The following is a 21,319-nucleotide window of genomic DNA, read 5'->3' on the forward strand; positions in this document are numbered from 1 at the left end:
AAAGGCATTTTCTGTTCTCAAAGGATTGGATTTAGTTATGTCGTTGGCACTAAATATTCTGCTTCTATATTGAGACTTATTAAGGTTAACCCCATTTATGTTTTTTAGGTGTCCTCACATTTGAGGTTCTTTGATCCTCAGTTGAAGGAGAAACCAGAGCAGGAATTATTTGTGGAGCCGCCATGGCTTCTTAGAATCCGCCACCTGGACATGCAGATGAAGGTACAAAGTTTTTACAGCTTTTGACCAGTTTGTGACCAAGGCTGCAGGAGATTGATAAACTAATATCTCTTCCTGTTATTTTTATGCCACCTTTAGCAAGGAACGGTGGTATACAACACTGGTAGGACCACACCGCAGCAGTATGCCTGCAGCACGCCGAGCTCGGAGCAAGACCATGTCAGCCAGTCTGATGGCATCGCTGCCACCCATGATGTGCCAGCCGCCATAGATAATCCATTGCTGACAAACTTCCTCCCCAACATGGCATCCGCCCAAGGGATTCAGCTGGTGCTGCCAGGTAAGAACATGATACTTATTACACTATACTTGAGTCATGTACTGTTAGGAGTAGACACACAGCGTTATTGCCTCTTCTGTCAGCTAATCTGATGATTTATGGATGTGACATCACACTATAATTGAATGTGTGCGCTAATTAACTTGAAAATAAATGGATACTCCGGATCACTGAAGCAGGGGAGTCTTGCGTACGGTCAGCCATACTTGACCTAGCAGCGAGTAGGTTGGATTTGGACACGCCATAAACGGTGTTGCAGACTATATATCTTGAAGGTGACTCCATACTCCCCTGGGTGGTCATATGGGATTGTCTGATCACATTTTCATCCCACTCAGTGGTTGTCTTGTTGTCTTTTAGCTCATTTATTCTGCGGTATCAAACCAGTTGCAATACATTCCACAACATGTAAAGGCACAGAAATGATCTGGTATGTCTAGTGACTACTTAATGATCAATTCTTGGCTTTTGACCTGTGCCCCTGGTGGTCTTGAGGTTGCTCACATGCCTGTGAAAGGAGCATTGCCAGACTGTGATTAGTTTTGGATGTCATCATTGTGTCAGGACACGTTTGGATGAGATGTGACAATCACTGGCGGACGTGTCCTGACATGGACCTGACAGGTAGCGCACATTAGGTTGGATAACCTAGTGGATCAGTGATGGCATACACTCCCCGAATTCAGAGAAGACCCAACCTGTGATGAGCAGGGGAAGACTTAAAACTTTGTGTCTTTGGATACCTTTCACCACAAGCTTTGTGCCAGGTGTGCCTTGTATTCTTTATCAGTTTGTGTATGATTTCTCGTGTTTATAGCAGTGGGTCATTACATTTTTCCTCTTTCTAGGTCCTGATAGCAATGCTGCTTTTTATCAACCACCCCCTCCAGTCACTGAGCCGCCAAGCTCCGTCCCACCCCAGACATTTATGCCCTCGTCCATGCTACCACCTCCAGTATCTGGACAAGGGTTTGTTCCTGTTGGCAATGAGCAGGTGCCCACGTATAGCCCTGCTTCAATGCAATCTGTACCAACCCCTCCTCAGCCTGGCGACTATTCTTCTCAAGAGCAATGGAGCCAGGACCCGGGTAAGCTCCATACTAAGAGCCTGTGCCAGACTGTGTATACATCTGATTGCTGGAACCTACACTGCTCTGTCTTACTATTGTATGTCCATAAATACGAACTCTTTATTACTTGTAAATCTGCCCTTCCATGGCTGTCTATCTTCAGGCTGAAGCGTCATTCATTCTCTTTATCTCTCTCTCAAGCTTTACAGAGACCCCCAACAAACTCCCCCACCAAAACCACCTTCCATGACTCTGGGTTCGACTTCTACGGTGAAATGGCAAAAATGGTAAATACTAATTTTCTAAGCTTTAAAACAAACCACTAGAATCAGGTGCAGGATTAATTATTTTATGCCTCCTAAGCACATAGATCAGGGAGAGTGCTGCTATCAGTAATTATTATCCATTGCTGTTCTCTCAGGCTCCTGGGCAGAGGTCCAGAACCGTCTCTCAGTCATCATCTCATATGGTGAGCTATATGATCTATATTGGATGGAGATTTACCTTCTGCATGAGAGTGCCGCCGCCTTTTCACTCGTCGCGTTTTAATGATCTGCTCTTATTTGCAGAGACGGACCCGGACGACCTCTGAATCCTCCACACACTCAGTAGGGTCAACCAGGAGGAGTTCTGTCGGTTTGCAGCCATCCCCGCCTATTCCTGAAATGAAAAAACCCGAGCCCAAAAAGGAACTAAAGTCCAGTTCTTTATCACAAGGGGTAAGCAGGAACTCGCAGTGGTACTGAGCGTATTAGTGCAGTTGCATCCATGTTGACATATCTATCTAAAGATAGTATGTCTGTCTGCAATGATGTTAAAACGTTAAAATGCACTTTAAAGTGGTTGTCTGAGCTGTGGCTCCCCAAACACTAACATAACAGGCATATAGTCACCTCTCCCTGGTCTGTCCTGCGGCCCTGCTTGTTTGTTGACAGCCTGCAGTCCTGCCCACTTTAAGGGATGTCACTGGTGCTGCAGCCAATGACAGAGCTCGGCAATCAATCATTGAGCTCTGTCATTGGTTGCGGAAACAGGCTGACTAAGTCTGCAACTGTGACATCAGAGCGGAGACCCGGAGCACCAGCGAGGGACACTGTGAGGATAGTTGGATATATGCCAATTTGTTCATGGGGAATTTGGCTTTACGGAAAACATATAACCCCTTTTAAGGAATTGCCACATCCGTGTACTAATTAACTATAGCTTGACTAGTTGCTTTTAACTCATTACAGAACATGAATGGCCACCACAAAGATCACTAGAGATGTGGATGTAATGTTGTGGCAGGTCTATCAAGTCCATGAAACTGTCATTGCTCCTTATGTAATGAGCTTGTGCAGTCGCTCAACATTGTAGTCCTCATACATGTCTGTCTTCAAACTGTTCTGCAGGGCGGTAGAAGTTGGTTTGGCTGGCTGATGAGAAAAGGAAAGAACGAAGCTCACTTGCCAGATGACAGGAATAAATCCGTAAGGATGATGATGCAGATCAGCTTATCCTCTGCTTTCTGTGCTCCACGGCCACATTGGCTGGCATCCTCTTCCCGGGGCAGTAAAAGTTTAAGCGTTAAAGGGCTTACTCAGGGACAAATCTAACATTACAAAACTGCCCAATATACCGTAGAACCATAAAAGCCATGCTCACCTTCCCACCAGCTTCTGGTCCGCTTGTTCCTTGCTGCATTTCACTTTTGGGTACTGAGCAAAGGCGTCCTGACACGAGGTCATGTGATCGCTGAAGTGAACCGATGATTGGCTGCAGCATTCACGTGGAGCTGGTGTCTGTAATGTCATCGCCAGCTCCTTGCCACTGGAATTGAAGACTAGTGGGGACTGGGTGCCAGCAGTCCAGAAGCTCTGGGGAGCGAGGAGTGTGGCTTTGGATATGTTTCTACGGCATATTGAGCAGCTTTAAAAAAAAAATGTATATATATTTCCTGGATAACTTTAAGAGGCACTGCCTACTATAAGTTATGACTCGCCCAAAATGCATGCGATTATTAGGAGATACTGTGTCCTGTCTACTCCCGTTCTGGAAAAGATGGGTGACAACCTATATGTCCTCTTCTGACTCCCACAGGTTTTATCACCTAGCTTTTCGGGTAATCTGCCTTGATTAGGTCACACGTAGTTGAATTGCTGTGGATCATATATCTTATTTTTGGACAGAGTCCATAGTATATCATAGCAGCTAACTAGAATACAAAGCACATCTACACTCAACTTCAGTGTGAAAATTGACCATTTGTGCAGGTTTTGTAGCTCCATAGTGAGTCCATTTCTGACGCAGAATTGTTGCCTACTTTGCTTCTTAAAAAGAGTTCTATGGGAAAGTCAAAATCAACAAGACCTAAGTTCCACAGCAAAAGAACCCACCTGACTTTGTGCAGATTTCTGCGGACTTGCAGTTGGCCATGTGTGCGCTTAGGCTTACACCGTGACCAATCCCGTTCTGCTGTGTTATATTCTTGTGGATGCCATCCAATATAAACAGAATTAATGTTTATTAAGCTGACAGCCCTGCGCTGAAGGAGCTTTAACTGTTTAATATGAGGTTTTTGTTTCTGTACAGCAGCTTTATTTTAGGCTCTTAATACTTGTCGCCTGCAACCCGTCCAAGCAATGACTATTGGCTGAGGCTGCAGTCACCATTGTGCACGACACCTGGTATTGTGCCCGTCACTTACTGAAGTCTCTTTTTGTTGTAGATTGTGTGGGATGAGGCAAGACAGCGATGGATTAACATGGATGAGCCTGAGGGGGAGGAAGTGAGTACCTAGCTGTCGCTGTTTAGCTCAAGGTCCAGCTCTTCTGGTAGACGTCTCATCCTCATCGGACTTGGACATAGTCATTCTATTTCATTCGATTTCTTTTTTTTCCAGAACAAGCCACTTCCACCTCCTCCGTCCACCATGCCCAAAAGACCTCAGGCTGTTCCTTCAGGCCCAGGGGGACCCAGCGCTCCCCCTAATTCTTCAGTTAACGTGTTCTCGATAAAAGCAGGTACAAATGAACACCCCCAATCCAGGAGCAGGACAATCAATCACACTGACTGCAGAATGACACATCGGAGCATAAAAACCTGCTGCTACAGCGAACCAATATTAGACGTTTTGTCTGTTGCCTTTGTATATTGACTTGGTTGTCAGAGCTTCACTTTTGGAAGTCTTTGCAGGCTGTCATCCATAACGCTTCTTCTGTAGCCTCCGACCTGTCATGAAAGGAGTCTGGCTGCAGTTCTCCCTTTATATTAATGTTCTCTTAATCTGACACTGCTGGGATTTTAGTGCTGCTCTGCTCTTCACAACATCTGGCATCATGCACATTTCTGATTTACTTCTCCATCACACATGTAGTACTGACTCGTTCTTCCTGTTTAATCCTACTTTTCCAGGTGGAGCTCGAGCCCGTTATGTGGATGTCTTAAACCCAGGAGGCAACAAACCCTCAAAATCTGTGCTGCCACCAGCTGATCTGTTCGCTCCTCTGGCACCAATGCAGATCCCTACAAACCTCTTTGTTCCAAATACAGGTTAGAAACTTTTCATAATTAACTCAGTTTCTTATGAAGACTCTCCTATGAACCGCTAGTTGTCTCCTCTGCGTTGAAGCATATTGGAGAAGAGAATGCTTGCTGTCACCCGAAGTTAAATTATACGAAGGTGTCTTGGAGTCACTCTAGGACAATTAAGTATTATATGGGGTTGATTGAAATCCATCACCTAGATCCTTCAGAGAAGGAGCTGTTGTAATGTGGAGCGAGGTCCATAGGTTCTGTAGTCCTCTGCTTGCTTCTATCTTGCCTGCATGTAAATTTCCATTAAATTTCTGTGTTTTGTTTCTGACAGAAGAGGCTCAACCCCCTGTAGGCTCTGAGGCAGAAATGTCACAGCCGTCTGACCAGCCTGGGATCGATAGCATGGCACAAACTCCGGTGAGAGTCGATCTTTGGGATTAAGAGGTTTAGTATAATGAAGGTGCAGGTATACAATGCAGCTTTGGGGTGGTAGTCTTCCTAAATTTGACATATCTTCACAATGCAGTTTTGATGACATGGCTTGTATGGGTGAAACATGGTCTCTGTGTGCTGCTTTATAAGCTGCATGTTTTGTTGTTTTTTTTGTTATTTTTATAACTATATTTATTTAACATGCATATTCCCCATGACATTTAAGATATCTGGGGGTCATTCACATTATTGTGTTTTGTTTTTTTTTCTTAAATTTCACACTTTTCCACTCTAGTTGGGACATCCATAGGAGCCCCATTTACAGGGGAAAACATCCCCCTGTAGTGACATTAGTCTCCAACAGAGCTGATCTGGGTCTGCTAGGATGATCACCAAGTCGAATAGTGGAAGTAGCACTTCCGCTTTCTCTCTTCACTACATAGAGCCATATTTTTATTAAAGCCCAGGACAAAGCGATGTACATTTACTGGCCTCCTTGCCCTATATAAAATAATTATACTCGCTGGACTGCCGTTTCAGAATCTGACAGGTGACATCACCTGGCCAGAAGACCTGGTGACTTCCTGTAAACCTGTCACGGGGGCTTATAATTTCGAAGCCCTAAAGGCCTTTTTAGACAGGACGAGTGTTGGGAAAACTATGCCGGACACTCGTCCCTGCACATTCTAGCTCCCGTGCTACTGCACAGGAGCTGGTATCGTTGGCTCTCAGCAGGGAGGTTGCAGGAGATTTCTCTCCTCGCTTTCCTCCGCCACTCTCAATTGACACAACACATCGGCTGTTCGATACTGAAGGGCTGCTATTTACATTGAACAACAAGCTCATCGTCCATCGTTTATGTTGCATAAATGATGGACTATGAGCTGATCGCTCATCGTTCAATGTAAATGGCAGCCGTTCAGTATTGAATGGCTGCTGTGTTATGTCAATGAAGAGGGGTGGGGGAGCGAGAGGAGAGAAGTCTCCTGCAGCTGCCCCACCCCCTGCTGGCCGCTTTGTGAGCGAGCCAGCACCACTAGCTCACATGCAGGAACACGGGAGCGAGGACACACAAATGTTGTTTGCCTGACATTCGTCCCTTGTAAAACCACCTTAATGCAGGTTTACAGGACGTCCCTAATGACATCCCTGCCCGCCTTCCATTGGCTGCAGTGGTTGTTTGGGTAAACAACCCACATGACTGCTGCTGCCAATATATACCGAGCACCAAAGCAGTGTCTGCTGGGGGACAGCGTGCAGCTGGAGGTGGGGGGTGTATTTTGTTATACACCTAATTTGTCCCCCCACTACCAGCAATGTAAAATAAGGGCAGAAAAACCCCCTAACTCCAGTTTAGTCGACAGCTAGTTCCCCCAACTCATCCCAAACACACGAGCGCTCAGCTGAGAGTCTGTATGTTTAGAAAGCTGTAGTCAGCTCTCTAGTCGGCGTTTCTCTAGGGGGACAAAGGGATCAGGTGTATTGTAATTCAACATGCCTGATGCCCCTTACCCCGGATATCATCTATTGGGTGGGGAGGGAGTCAGAAGGCCCCCATGCACACATATGTTAGCTGTCTGGCAGGTCCAGATGACATTTGTCTTGTGTATGGGGGCCGAATTCCCACTTTGACCTCTTCATATGTGGCAAATTTATTGCAGAAATCTGTGACTATTCATATGAATGGCGGCTTGCAGAAATTTGTGTGCTTGCTGGCCAAACAAGCAGCATTCACGCATGGAAGAAATCCGCTGCTTATGAACATCCCCAAAGGCCGCTGGGAATTATGCCAAGTCCTACAATTTGCGATCAGTTTGTGGGTTGATCTAGTAGTCAGTCTTTCTGTGATGTTTGATGTCCCCGTGTCATGGGATAATCTTCCTATAACTTTCCTCTTTCAGTTCTTGAACGCAGCTCCTGGAATTGAGCTCCCAGCAACAAATCATGAAGACATTTCCTCTGGAGAGGTAAGGTGGTCCAGCACTGATCAGAATGTCACTGGGTGAAATCTGTCCCCCTAACAGGCATCATGTCATTGGTTTGCAAGTGATTTAACATTCTCATTCATTAATTATGACATGGCTGACGCGGCGGAGACTGCGGCCGGTGGTGGAGGGGCGGCGGAGACTGTGGCCAGTGGAAAAGAGGCAGCGGTGTCCCTCGATCTCAGTCCATAGCTCACGTAGGGAGTAGATATCACTGATCGTATACGGATTACTGAAAGTGTTAAAGACCCCCCCCCCCTTGTTCTGGTAAAGACAGGAGGACCTGGGTCCAGCGCCCGCCTCTGTATAGCAGCCCTTCTTTCACACAGAGCTGCTATATTCTGGAGCCAGTTTGTGACTATATTCAACCTATTGAGAGGTGCGACCATCTGCTGATCAGTGCTTTTGGCCAGTTGTGTCCTATGATTGTGCGCTCCGCTTTTCTCATCTGTTTGCCGTATTTCAGTTGTGCAGTTTTGGAGGATTGACGCACGATGATTTGCATGAATATTTATCATTTTTGTGTGTGGATTTTGTTTTGTTTTTTTCTTTGTAGCTTTCTCGATCTAGTTCTCTGAGTTCCTTATCTCGAGAAGTAAGCCAGCATTTCCATCAGGTATACGCAGCTGGCCGACATTTTTATTTAGTTTTTAACCATTGCACCTCCATTATTTTTTTATTTGTACTAATTTTGCTTGCTTACTGTTCCGCCCGTCCTAACCCTGTGGCAAACACTGCACACTCGGCTTCAGCTTTACACAACAAGCAATACAGATGGTTCTGGGAGTCCAGTTGGTTATGGGCTTTAAAAAGGATGCATCAGCTCGTAGGAGCAGCTAAACTTAATGCGACCCTCCACACCTGCACAAACAAACATGGCCGCACCGCTTCTCTGACTACTTGATGCACACTGCATTAGTATGGATTGATAGTTGAAGACACTAGATGCTGCTTTGACTGATCAGCTCTGCTCACGTGGGCAGATTTTACTAATCAAAGCAGGTGTAGTGTCTTAGACTATTGATGCATACCAGTGAACTGTGTGTCAGGTCGGCAGAGAACCTGGTGCGGCCACCTTTGATTGTCCAGGCCTAGGGGGTCGCTTCAAGGGCCTATAGGAGCGGACATGCTGAATCCAGGGATGTGACTATTATGACTGCCCTCCCTGGCGTTCCCCTACTTCGCACTGTCATAGCTGCTGCTGAATGCACCCTGTGGAGCATAGGCCTGAGCATGAATGGCTGGACTAGTCTTCTCATTTTATTAGTCCACCTGATGCATGAAGTGGAAGCTTTGACAGCAGGGAAGGTAAGTAGAATACATCCCAGGATTCAGCATATTCGCTTCCACAAGCCCATGATTTTAGTTTGTGGCTCCTAGGAGCTGTAGATGCCCTTTAACTCCCGCAGGGTGAATGTGGCTTCTGCCAGCATCCTCTGCTGAGCTTACTGCAACATCCTAAATTCATTGCACTGTACTTTTACCAGTTTCTAGTAAACTGATTACTCTTTCACCATTTTTATGTCTGCTTGCTGTCAGTGAAAGCTTATAACCTGCCCTGATAAGCTGATCATGTGGGTACCGACTCATTACAGGCAGGATGTGTTTTAAGCCTTTGGATGTAATAAGAAATGTGTCCATTCATTGACAACAAGCAGCACTCTTGCAAATGGTGAGTAATTGAAGCACAAAGTATATTAAAGTTGTAGAACATGATGTTAGGTAATGGCTCTAGGGGACATGTCGCGTCCAATAAGGACCATAAACAAGGTTATGATACTCGTAGGATAGGGATGTGGAGGCCACTTCTTATACTTGCCAGACTCCCTGCTCCCTCACTGTCATCCCTGGAAGTCAGCAGTCTGTTTGTGAGCGGGGACTTAGTTCTTCAGTCCGTGCGAGCATGCACACACACACTGGCCTCTGAGTGAAGAGTCTCCGACTGACCAAGCACAGACTTCCAGGGGTGACGGCAAGGGAGTTGGGTAAATATGAGAAGTGCACCCCTGGACTCGGTGTTCCCTGTCCTGTGAACACTATAACTTTAGTTTTAAAGGATAACTTTTAATCCAAAAAGCGCCTTTAAGCGTTGTACGCTATTAAAAAACATGGTGGATTTTTTTCAAAAAACAGCACCACTCCTGTTCACAGGTTGTGTGCGGTATTGCACCTTGTTTCCAATCACTCTGAGCTACAATACCAGAGACAACCTGTGGACAGATGTGATGCTCACGTGACCCTGGTGTCAGTGATGTCATCGCTGCAACAGGAGATTGGGCAACGGTGGAACAGGAGCAGCAAAGAAGCTGGTGAGGTAAGTGGCTTTTTTTTTTTCTCTCTTGCTTTTTCTAACACTTAGACGGTTTCTGGATGGTTTTTGAAGGTTGCGCACGTCTTTAGTTTATCCCAGGACCGTAAAATGTTTATTCACACTCCTTACACGGACACTGATGACTATTTGCGCTGGGATGCGGCACATTCACATAGGTGGTGTATATACTCCAGCAGACATGCGGAGCACGGTCCTGTGTCAAACACGTCTTGGGCTCTGGTCCTCACTAATGTATTAACCCCATGGTATGTGCATGCTGTGCAGCCTGCTGTTCTCACCCAATGCATGGAGCGTGACTGTGATACCCTGATCCTACTGGCCGTCCTACGCCATCTTTCTTCACCACTGTGGTTCCTTCAGAGAATTATCCGCCGTGTTGTGAAGGAGTTTTCCTGCAGAGCTTTCTCAGACTGCATCAGGTCCCATCAACTTGGAGTCATTGCCCCCATAGAGATGTGATCCAAGACTTGAAGCTAGATATTGAAATGTTCTGCAGTTCCTCGCCAGAGCTCGGCTTACTGTTACTGACCGGAAACATTCTCACTTAGGTCCAAAAACATTCTCACCCAGTCCTGCCAACACAGCTGAGGGTTTGTTACATTTGTATCTGTGTGGACAGCCGGCTGTGAGTTAAACAGAAGGGACTGCAGACGTATATTTTACCTGCACTGATACATTGTATTGGACTGATACATTGGGCTGTAACAACCCTTCAGCTGTGTGAGCAGGGCACATTTTCTATTGATAATGGGGCGGCATTGAAACCCAAAGTCTATTAGAACGTAGCAAAACTTTACATTATGTAACAAAGTAAAGAGATTGTCTGGGATTTGCAAAAATGTGTTTAAAGCCAGTTTTATACGTGCTGACTGCCAAGGTCCTGTTTAGACCAGCTCTGATCAGGCTTCTTCTATTATCTCTTACACGAGCCAAAAATCTGCTTATGGGGTCCAGCAATCTCTAGTATGATTGTTCCTCACCATAGATGGAGGTTCATCACACGGGGATGTACAGCCGATCAGCGAGCATTTTTATGCGGTCTGAAACTGGATGCGGAGCCGTCCTTTTCAGGGCGGTGGCTCCGCATGTTGCTGCATACAGTGCTTTAGTTACTAGGGATAGTCAGGGACAGTTTTTTTCCATTCCCTTTAGGCTCACTTTTAAGAGGAAGCTTCTGTTGACAGCCAGCAGTGTTCATTACATATATGGCCGGTCTGCAGGAGTAGTAAGATCCATCCTTATGATCACCAGCTTTATCTTCACCGAATTATGTTTTGCCATAAGTTATCTATTTATGGCTGTGTTATAGATTACCTTTTTCCATATGTGTGCTATGGCGTTAGACTAGACATGTGACAGTGATCAATGCCCTTTCTTGGCATGCTGGATTGTGACAAATTCCAGACAATCAGTTTAAATGGGTTGTCCAGTTGTAAAGTGTTGATGGCCTATCTGCAGGAAAAGCCATCATTGGGGCTGTAACCTGGGAACCCCACTGATCAGCTGTTCACTGGGTCAGTATACTTGTGCACTGAGCTGACTTCTGCAGAAAGTAGACAGCTCTGTTCTCTCTGCAGTGGCCAGGCGTGGTATTGCAGCCAATAGTTCCTACTGAAGTAAATGGAAACTATGCCTGTAATACCAAACCTGGCCACTGTAGTAAGAATGGAGCGGTCTGCACATTCAGAAATAGGCTCGGTGCATGTGTATAACGGCCTAGCCAACAGCTGAGCAGCGGAGTTCCCATGTGGCAGACCGTCACCTGTACCAGTTTACTCTTACTCCTAAGAATAGGCCATGAGACGTTTACACCTGGACAAGCCCTTTAATCCATTATTTCGATCTGAAAGCCCCTTCTAGGGTCTGTTGGCACAACAGAACTTTGTCACAGAATTTCTGTGGAATCTGCATAAAATCTGTGCCTGCGGAGTCCCATTTTTATTTAATGAGATTGTACGCAGTAGTTTATATGGTGCCGATAAATTGGCATGTCACTTTTTTAATGAGGATTACATGCTAAATCTGAGCAGACTCTGTACGCAGGTTTTGGCCACTAAATGGCCTAGATCCGCATGTGGATCCACGGCTTAAACACACAAATCTGTCTCTGAAATCGGTGGCAGCCACATGCTTTCCTGAAGCTGATTTTCATTGAAGAAGCCATTGTGAACATAGGCTTAAAGGGTTGTGCAGAGTTCTAGCTGTCCCTTATCCCCAGGATAGAGGATACCTGTTATGATTGGTGCAGATCTCACTGCTGAGATGCATTTAAATGGCGGTGCCGAAAATTGCAGAGTGTGAGCACGTGGTAATCTTTGGCGCAGTAATTGATGGAATCGCGGTGCTCTTGCACGATTCAATTCATACATGGACCTTTAGGATTCCCATTTGTGAGGGTCACCGCAGTCAGACTCCCACCCATCATAAAGGTATGCTTTATAACTTGGCACAACCTCTTTTAAAGAGGAACTCCAGAAAGAAGGGGGACTGTATCCAGTACGTACGGAGAAATGCCAATGTGCATTATCGCTAGGCCCTTAGCCACTCCGCAGGCGGAACCTGGTGCTGACCAACGTGCGCAGAACACTCCTCTGAGTCCTAATTGGTAGATACAGTAGGAGAAGCTCAATCGTAGTGGAGTTGGGCTACCATGGCCAAAAAAGCCCAATCATCCGAGTATAGCTCTGCCTGAAGATTCCTTCTGCAGCACTGCGGTATTAGGAGGGGAGATCTGACCACATTCATATTGCTTCTTGCAGACTTCTGGGAACATGGCGCCCGGCAGCGGCCCTCCTCCTCCTCCTGCTGCAGTTCCATTCTATAATCCTGCAAGTTTTGCACAAGTAAGTACAATCCAAAAACTTCTAACACTTACAGCAACCAACGAGGCTAGTTACTGCAGCTTAGGATCTGATTGGAGTAGTAAGGCTTAATTAACCCCTTAGTTGACGACCAAAATGTCTTTTGACTGACTTCAATAATAAACTTTAAACTTATCAATGCATCTTTTTAGGGTGGGGGATTGGCTGACTTCTAACCACCAGTAGTGAAGAAGCTTCAGGTCCTGGCAGTTTAACCCCTTACATGCCACATTCAATAGCAGCATGTAAGCAAATGACAGGGGGAAAGGGGATCCTTGTGTCACTAGTCAGCACCCCATACTGCGACTGCAAGGTAGCAATGGGTTCCCATGGCAGACAGAGGCCTGACAAAGGCCTCCATGTCTGCCATGTCACTTAACTATTAAACCTTACCCTTAGCAGGGTCTAATAGACTACGTCGTAGGCTTAGTAAAATGCACTACCTAAATATTGCACTGTAATATCCTAGCGATCGAACGATCATATATTCAAGTCTCCTTCAGGGACTAAAAATTTGCTTCAAAAAAGGTTCAACATATTTCATTTTAAGGAAAAAAAATCCAGTTAGCGAGTTTTTGACAATAAAAATTGCTTGGTCCTTAATACCTTAAAGCCATAGGACGTACGTTGACGACCTGACAGGGTGGTACTTAACACAACAGGACATAAACTTATGTCCTGTGGATGGAGCGGGTTCAAAAATGAGCCCACGCCATCCTGCAGCAGGAGCCAGCTGTGACTGATGGTGAGCTTCCCGCTGCAACAACGGTGCCTGCTGTTAACTCCCTACATGCCGCGATCAATGTACATTGTGGCATGTAAAGGGTTCGCGGAGGGCCCTTGGCGTTAGCGGCTCTCCGCGATGCAATTGCGGGGAGGCCAATGGGTTGCTATGATCACTATTGTAAATGATAAGGCATTGCAGTACAAAAGTACTGCAGTGTATTATCAGAGTGATCATAGCTTTTATGGTTCAAAAAAAAAAAAACTTTAAAAGAATCCCACATATTTGGTATCATCGTATCTGTAACCACCTGTACAATAAATCAAACCCACTATTTATCCTGCACGGTAAAAACTATTTCAAAAAAATCCTTTAAAAATGCTTATTTTGTTTGTTTTTGTCTCCCAAAAAGAAAACAATAAAAGTGTTCAAAAAAGCTGTATATACCCCAAAATACTACCAATAAAACCTACAGCTGCTACACGTCCTCGCAGAGCTCTGTGCATGGAAAACTACAGGAGCGTTATGGGACTTTGAATGCAACAATGTAAAAGTAATTTTTAAAAAAATTGTGGAAAAAAAAATAAAATAATAATTTGGTATCGGCAGTCATACCAATCAGCAGAAAAGAACCGATCGTCATTTATGCTGTATGATTAACACTGTGGAAAACAACAATGGCAGAATGTAAAACTTACATGTACCCAAAAATGGAACCAATAAAAACTAGTTTCCCTCACAAAAAAACAAGCCCTCATGCGGCCACATTGACAGAAAATAAAAAAAAAAGTTTTGGCTTTTGAAAAGTGGAGGTGAAATCGTTGCGTTCTTATGGCCAGAATAGGCTATGTCCGTAGGCTGCGTTCACATGTCCGAGGAAATCGCACAAGACTTGTGCATTGTGGGATGCGCGAATATGAACCCCAACCCTATGAATGCGGTCATACGCGGTGTGGGAAAAAATCGCAGCATGTCCGAGCTGTGAACGCCACGACCATTGTTTTCAATGGGGCCGGAAAACACGTTGCACGGCGTGCGGTACACAGACCAGTGTGATGCTTCCCGTGGATAACAATGGGAAATGCCCGCTGCGCTGGAGGATCGCAACCGTACTGAAGTGATGGGAGCGTTTGACACAAACACCGCGCTCAGCTGCATCAAACTAGCCTGAAGAGGTTAAGGCACAAAATAGGCTTGTCACATAGGGGTTAATAGATGTCACTCTAGCTTTGGATGTGATTGGAGAGTACAAGTGCTTATATGACAGTAGATTTGTAACTGCAGCTTGGGATATGATTGGAGTAGAAGGGCATAATAGTAGATTTGTCTCTGACCTTGGAATATGATTAGAGCAGGAGGCATGATTTGGCAGCAGAGCTGTCACTGCAGCTTGGGGTGTGATTGGAGTAGAAGGCCTAGTTAACAGATTTGTCACTGCAAATTGAGATGTGATTGGAGTAGATTTGTCTTTGAGCATGCTGCAGAAGTGTTTAACAGCAGAGCTGTCACAGCAGCGTGGGTTTTACTTGGAGTAGAAGGGCTTAGTTGCAGAGTTGTCACTGCAGCTTCACATCTGATTAGAGTATAAGGCCTCATTTACCAGCAGATTTGTTACTGCAGCTTGAATTGTGATTGGAGTAGAAGGGCTTATTTAAAAGATTTGTCACTGCAGATTGGGGTATGATTGGAGAGTGTAAGTGCTTATTTAACAGCAGCTTTGTTACTGCAGCTTGGGCTGCGATTGGAGTAGAAGACATGATGTTAATCAGGATCAGTTCTAGAAAGTAAAGTATTTCCAGAGTTTTCCGGTGTTCACTTTCTATACAGGGACAAGGTTTCACATAACGGTTCTGCCCATCTGTTTTATCTCGCCTTCTGCCTACATCACATCTCCCTCTTCTTTACCCGCAGCCTCCTGCCTCATCGGGCGTATCGCGGCCTGGACGTCTTGGTCAACGGAAATATCCATCTCTGAAATAGACGTGTCGGCTGCGAAACCTGCTGAACATTTCACAATATCCTAACAGAGCGCTGCAAGAAACATGAATTTTGTCTTATGTTTTGCCGATTTGGGTGATGCGGTTGCTGAGAGACGTCCGCCATGATTGGAGCGCTCTGTTGTTGCAATGCCTACCCCTCCGGAACGTTCTAGAACAAGTCTATGGAAAGAGTAGACATCGCTCTTTGTGGCCTTTTCCATGTTACGTTCCATAAACTCTGCACAGAACGAACGGAGTATCCAGCACAGACCTCGAATATATATCAGTACGGACATACAGAGCGCTCTGCCCCTCCCCCTCCAGAAAATAATATATTAAGTTAAAACTGTGACTAATGAAAGGCAGAAGATTTTATCCCGTAGTCTGTATGTAGTTGACGTCTCACCACTTGTATAGTCTTTTGTATAATAGGTCCAAGTGGGGGAGGGTCTTTTGCTGTGACCCCGCCCTCAGGTTCTCATCCCCATTTCTTTTTCTGATCTGTGATTTGATTTATTTTTTCTTTTTTTTTTTTTAAGTGCAATATAATAATATAATTACCGCTTCTTCTGATTAAACCGGCTCCTGGAAATAGACGATTGCAAAAAATTCCGCTTTCTAGAAGAGTTTTCTCCAGATATTCTAGGTCTTATGTCACCCATCCCCATCTTCCTGTGTCTTAAGAGACTGTGTGCTCAGCTTCTCTGGGACCGGCTGAGGCACCCCGTACCCGAGCGTCTCGGGACGAGCAGACTTGAAACGCTTTTAAATGTTTTTTTTAAATTATTTAAATAAAAAAACGCACAGAAGCTTAGATTTCACCAACGTGGGGACCGATCTCTTACTGGATGGAGCGTGTGGAGGGTCTCAGGTGTTTGATTATAGCACGTGTTACTGCTGATCACCGTATAAGACGTCATACATAGAATGCACAGCCGAGCTACAGTGTAAATGCTCTATTATACTCCAGAGCTGAACTCTTCCAGAATTCCCTCCTTGTCAGGCTGCTTCCACACGGGCGACTTTATCGCGTGATTTTCTCACGATGTGACAGCGCTACAAATCACATGTATGTGGAGCCCGTTCTTTTCTATGGGTTCTTCCACACGAGTGATATTTTGTAGCCTGTGACATTGCGAGAATACAAAATCGTGGCATGCCCTATACAGCTGTGATTTTTGTAGCCCATGTCTCCTTGTGGAGTTTTCCTTTGTGTTGCATCGCACTAAAACGCGTTTTTTTCTGCAGTGCAATCCAACTTTTACAGTAGGAAATCCTACTGTAAAAGCCCTAAAATAAGCCCTAGCTGCATAAAAAAAAAACACCTAAGAGGCGCTGTCATCTGCGGCGCGTCTTCTCCCCTAAAGTTCCCGGAACTTAGTCTTCTACTAGTCCTTCCTGAATTGGAGGATCAAAATCCCCGCCTACAGAACGGCTGGCTGATTCACGGGCACCGTGGCTCAGCCAATCACAATCACATTTTGAGTCAGAGCATGCTGCTCGTGTATATATTTTTACCCGTTCCTCGGAAGGCATTGCCCATTGCCTTTCATGGGAAGGAAAATGCATTGCAGGCTGTGTGCGATGTGTACGCGAGTGCGATGCGAAGATCGCAACTGTACTGCAGTAATAGAAGGTGTTTTGACAGAAGAATTCCTCACATCCGCGGGTACATCACACATTCCCGAGTGCGATATCTGGCCGAGTTTAATGGCCTGGCATGATGTTTGTTGGTGTTTAGTAAGCCTTAGGTGTCTACTTTCAAGCTTTCTGACTGTTACCAAAAGGAAGCAGAATCGTGAGTGCAGCTCTAGAGTATAATTCACCAAGGCAGAGAAATCAGTTATTCACTATATGCTTTCACTGTTCTGATCTCATAGGCTACCTGTCCACCGCGTTGCGAAATCCCGCAGCGGATCTCCACCACAGAAGCAGGAGTTAGCAGACGGATCGCTGCAGTGAGCCTATCTGACAGATAGGCTCACTGCGGAGAATCGCGACCATTCGCAGAATGCTATGGAAAGCGTTCCCTACGGCCAGACTATCACCGCGGGGAACACAGTGAATATTCGCCCATGGACAGGAGCCCTTAAGTGAATGATGAATAAAATGTAACTTTTATTATGAAAAAGATAAAGTCCCGGGCTTAAAACAAATCCCACCACCACGGTCACATCCGGCCAGACTACCACGTGTACATCTGGTCTAGAACGCCATACAATCCAAAGTGGATACTATTTTATGTCACCGGTGTGTCGATATTTCGTCCACTGGGTAGTTATATTAGCATACCAGCTCATGGGACATAAACCATTATGGATATACCTTACTGAGTTAGTCCTCACCTAGGTAGGGGCTGCCGACTAGTGGTGTTCCCACGGGGTAACTATAGGCGAGAAGTACTTCTCTGTTCTAGGCAAATGTGTGATTTATATATATTTTTTCCTCTTTAATGATTTGCGCACTTAATTCATACACATACTGTAATTATGGATGAGAAATACTCCTCTTATGTATGAAAGTGGGATCCTCTGATGGCTTTGTGCACTTCATACACACGCTGTAGTAAGGTAAATGCTTCCAAAAGGATCACTATAATAAAACCTACTTGGCCATTACTGCTGAGCTTGCGAAGAGGATTAGTGATCTTGTCCTCTTCATTTTCTGGATCTATGAGTTATATAGTCCTTTGGGTCCTGCCTGCATAAAATGAGCCCATACATTTGCCACCCGGGCACATAATTTATTGCCTGGTGAAGAGTTGGCTCAGTAGTCTAGGACCACATCACTGTGGTCTCTCTAACAACTGGGTTTCTTAGATCAAGTACGGTATGTTATTAAAAAAAAAATGATTTGTGGTTTAGTTCTTATTTATAATTTGTTTCTGTTTTTCAACTCATCAGGAACCAATTTTTTAACCCAAGAAAAATTACTTTTTAGTTGGTATTGCGCTTAGTGGAAAGAGCAGGCAACCAACCCTAACCCAACTTCCTCTGACCTAGAGGGGATCTATACAATGAGGACTGGCACACTAAATGGGTGTGACCGCCCTCTATTGCTGATCCAGCAAACATTTACCCTAATAACCTGAACTTCTAGTGATTGCCCCCGGTGTCTAACCAATGTGCTTTAGCCTAAACTAGTCTTTGCTTTCAAATAGATGGCCTATGGTATGCTATTGCTCGGTCGGTATTCCTTGTGTTCTAACACATGGCCTAAGCCAATGCATCAATAAAACTGGAAAGAAAGTAACAAAGTAGCAAAGGAGTTTGGCAGAGCTTTCAGCCTGGATGTCAAATATCCTGGAGTACCTTAAAAGTAAGTATGCCATCAAGGACAGGCTCCGCTCATAGAGGCAGCACTATGCCCAATTTAATAGTGCGAACCAGGGCCAAAGAGCGGTACAGCGCAGTCACCCAAGGAACGTTTCTTCCCTGACTGAGAAGTATCTTAAGGTTGCACACAAAAGCAAGAGACAATTCCTCCACTTGCAACTCTGATTTCCTAAGGAAACCGCTGGCGTATGGCGTCCTCAAAGACGTGAAGATGGACTGCCTAGAGAGAGGAAAAATAAAAGGGCATTAATACAAATAAGCGAAACACATTAGAGGGCTGCAAGCAACAGCTTAACCTGCAGAGAACCCAATATAGGGTTAAATCGATACAATCTATGAAGTCCAGCATAGTACATTTAAAATTGAACAGCAGCTGTAAGCTAGCAGAGCGTCCGTCCTCGTCCACACAGGACAGGCGTAAAACCCTACAGGGTGGGCGGGGCTAGACGGCGCTCTTTATAGGGTCAGGTAGCTCTAGTTTGATTAGATTCATTAACCATGCCCCCTGCCCTAATCCTGTAGTACGCGGGGCAGGACTAACCACCTCCGTTGTGCTTCTGTGGGACAGAAGGGAAGCAGTGGTTCATGCATCTCCAAGCTGCTTGCATGCAAATTTGCGCACCCCTACTGACTTCTAGGGGGACCCTTGGTGTGCAAATACGTGGAAAAATAGAATGTTCTATTGTTTGTTTTTCTGAGTGAAATGCGCTCGCAAAATACGGAAATGAGAATAAACCGATTGAAATCAACGGGTTCTGTTCTCTGCGTATTGCGTGTCAAAATATGACCGCGTGAAGCCAGCCTAAGGCCACAGGAGAAAATGTGACATTCTGAAAAGTAAGGTGACCAGATTTTCCCACGGGCAAAGGGGTGGGGCTTACAGTGCCATGTTATGTACCGCCATCGTTATAAAAAGGACAGGGTCATTTCAAGAAAGACGGGGAGCAAATTCTGCAGCATTTCCGCATCCAAAAAACCCGGATTTTGACTGGCAGTCAGCGGCGTATCCACAGCTGATTTCATACTTTGTGCCGCTCCACCTCACCACCTCCAAACGCTTCTAGTTCCCAGCGGCCTGTAGTGGCCTCACCTGACCGGGCCGCTGGGAACTGAACGCGGGGGAGCGCCATATAGTGTGAAATCAGCTGTGAATCCACAACTGATTACCGGTCAAACTCCACACAAATAATACAGATTTTAACAGGTATTTTTTAAGCTGTAGAAATGCTGCATTTCCGCCCTGTGTGACCATACCCTGAGCGAGCGTGAGGGATACTGTCATAGGCAGAGGGACCGCAGTAGTAATAGTGTCCCATATATCGGCCCCAGTAGTAATAGTACTTCTGCTCTGCCCTTCGGGTACCCAGCGGACGCCTCCTGGATAACCGCTTTAAGCGTCTCTCCACACGGGTGGAATGTGGTGAGGCTTATGTGCAGTAGATCCGCAGCGCAGAATTCACTCCCTCATAGGCCGCCTGCACACGAGCGGAAATTCCGCAGTGGGATTTCCGCCGCTGCAAGCCTGCATAGGATTGCGTTAACAAACGCAATCCTATGCAGACGGACGCTGTTTGGCCGCGCGAAATCTCACGCGACAAACAAACCGAGGCATGTCCTATTTCTGCGCGGGGCTCTGCGAGCCCCGGACAGAAACGTCACTCACCCGCCGCCGACTCCGGTCTGCGCATGCGGGCGCGGGTAAGTACGCGCCGCTCTCTGCAAGCACTCGGGTCGGGTCCCGCGACGAGAATTCTCGCCGCCAGATCCGACCCGCCCATCTGCAGGCGGCCATATGAAGAGGTTAGAGATGAGCAAGCATCGCGTTTTTCGAGTACCTGCTGACTCGTCCCTGAAGATTCGGGGGGGGGGGATCTCTCTCACTCTCAACCCCTGCTCCCCTCCGCTCTCTCCCCCCTAATCTTCAGGGATGAGCCAGCAGGTACCGCCATGCTCTTTCGAGTAAATCGCCTTAGCAGGTATGCTCGCTCATCTCTAGAAGAGATCGAATCTCCACTGAAAGTTCGGTGCAGTGTTTGACATTCTGCGGCGCCCGCGTTCGCTCTGCAGGTCGGTTCCCGCGGCTGATTTTCCTGCAGCATGCAGACGAATTTTTTAAAACTCCACTTTTCTGCTACTGTAAATGCTGTGGATTCCACGGCGCGCTTGTGTTGGTTATTTACACCAGGATTCACTTTACCGCTGCAAGGTCATGTGTCACCTGAGAGCCATGCGCCAATGTCTACAGCGAGTGAAATTGTCACTTTGAGGGGCGTTTCCCTATTATGCCACTAATGATGATCAGTTGTTGTGGCCCTACCAATGAATATTAGTGATAAATGATAGTTTTAATATTTTCTTCATTCACACTAGTGCATAAAAATAATCGGTCAGTGTAAATCGGCCTCCAGTGAGCAACCTACTATAGGGAACAGTGACCTCCTCCCACCACCAGGGGCCGCTGTGTGGAGCCGGCGCAGCTTTTACCTTCTCCTACCATTCGGGCCGTTGTGTAAAGCCTGCGCAGTAACCTCCTCCCACCACCGGAGGCCGCTGCGCGTTGTGTGC

General features: G+C 45.9%; 1 protein-coding gene across 3 annotated transcripts in view; it reads left to right on the forward strand.

Annotated features, from left to right (window-relative positions):
* SEC16A (SEC16 homolog A, endoplasmic reticulum export factor) overlaps window positions 1-16,240 on the forward strand; it is a 43,725-nt gene extending 27,485 nt beyond the window's left edge. Inside the window, exons 18-32 of one of the 3 annotated variants that reach the window (XM_066580248.1) lie at window positions 109-222; window positions 319-520; window positions 1,369-1,608; window positions 1,792-1,877; window positions 2,012-2,059; window positions 2,160-2,309; window positions 2,982-3,059; window positions 4,298-4,357; window positions 4,472-4,592; window positions 4,984-5,121; window positions 5,438-5,523; window positions 7,440-7,505; window positions 8,080-8,139; window positions 12,615-12,698; window positions 15,352-16,240. In XM_066580248.1, coding sequence (XP_066436345.1) covers window positions 109-222; window positions 319-520; window positions 1,369-1,608; window positions 1,792-1,877; window positions 2,012-2,059; window positions 2,160-2,309; window positions 2,982-3,059; window positions 4,298-4,357; window positions 4,472-4,592; window positions 4,984-5,121; window positions 5,438-5,523; window positions 7,440-7,505; window positions 8,080-8,139; window positions 12,615-12,698; window positions 15,352-15,420 — 1,602 coding nt within the window. In that variant the 3' untranslated portion in view covers window positions 15,421-16,240. The remainder of the gene's footprint in view (window positions 1-108; window positions 223-318; window positions 521-1,368; window positions 1,609-1,791; window positions 1,878-2,011; window positions 2,060-2,159; window positions 2,310-2,981; window positions 3,060-4,297; window positions 4,358-4,471; window positions 4,593-4,983; window positions 5,122-5,437; window positions 5,524-7,439; window positions 7,506-8,079; window positions 8,140-12,614; window positions 12,699-15,351) is intronic. The other 2 variants (XM_066580249.1, XM_066580250.1) reach the window with 2 other exon arrangements.
* Window positions 16,241-21,319: the final 5,079 nt, after the last annotated feature.

The sequence above is a fragment of the Eleutherodactylus coqui genome, chromosome 10, assembly GCF_035609145.1.
Source record: "Eleutherodactylus coqui strain aEleCoq1 chromosome 10, aEleCoq1.hap1, whole genome shotgun sequence".
Taxonomy (NCBI): domain Eukaryota; kingdom Metazoa; phylum Chordata; class Amphibia; order Anura; family Eleutherodactylidae; genus Eleutherodactylus; species Eleutherodactylus coqui.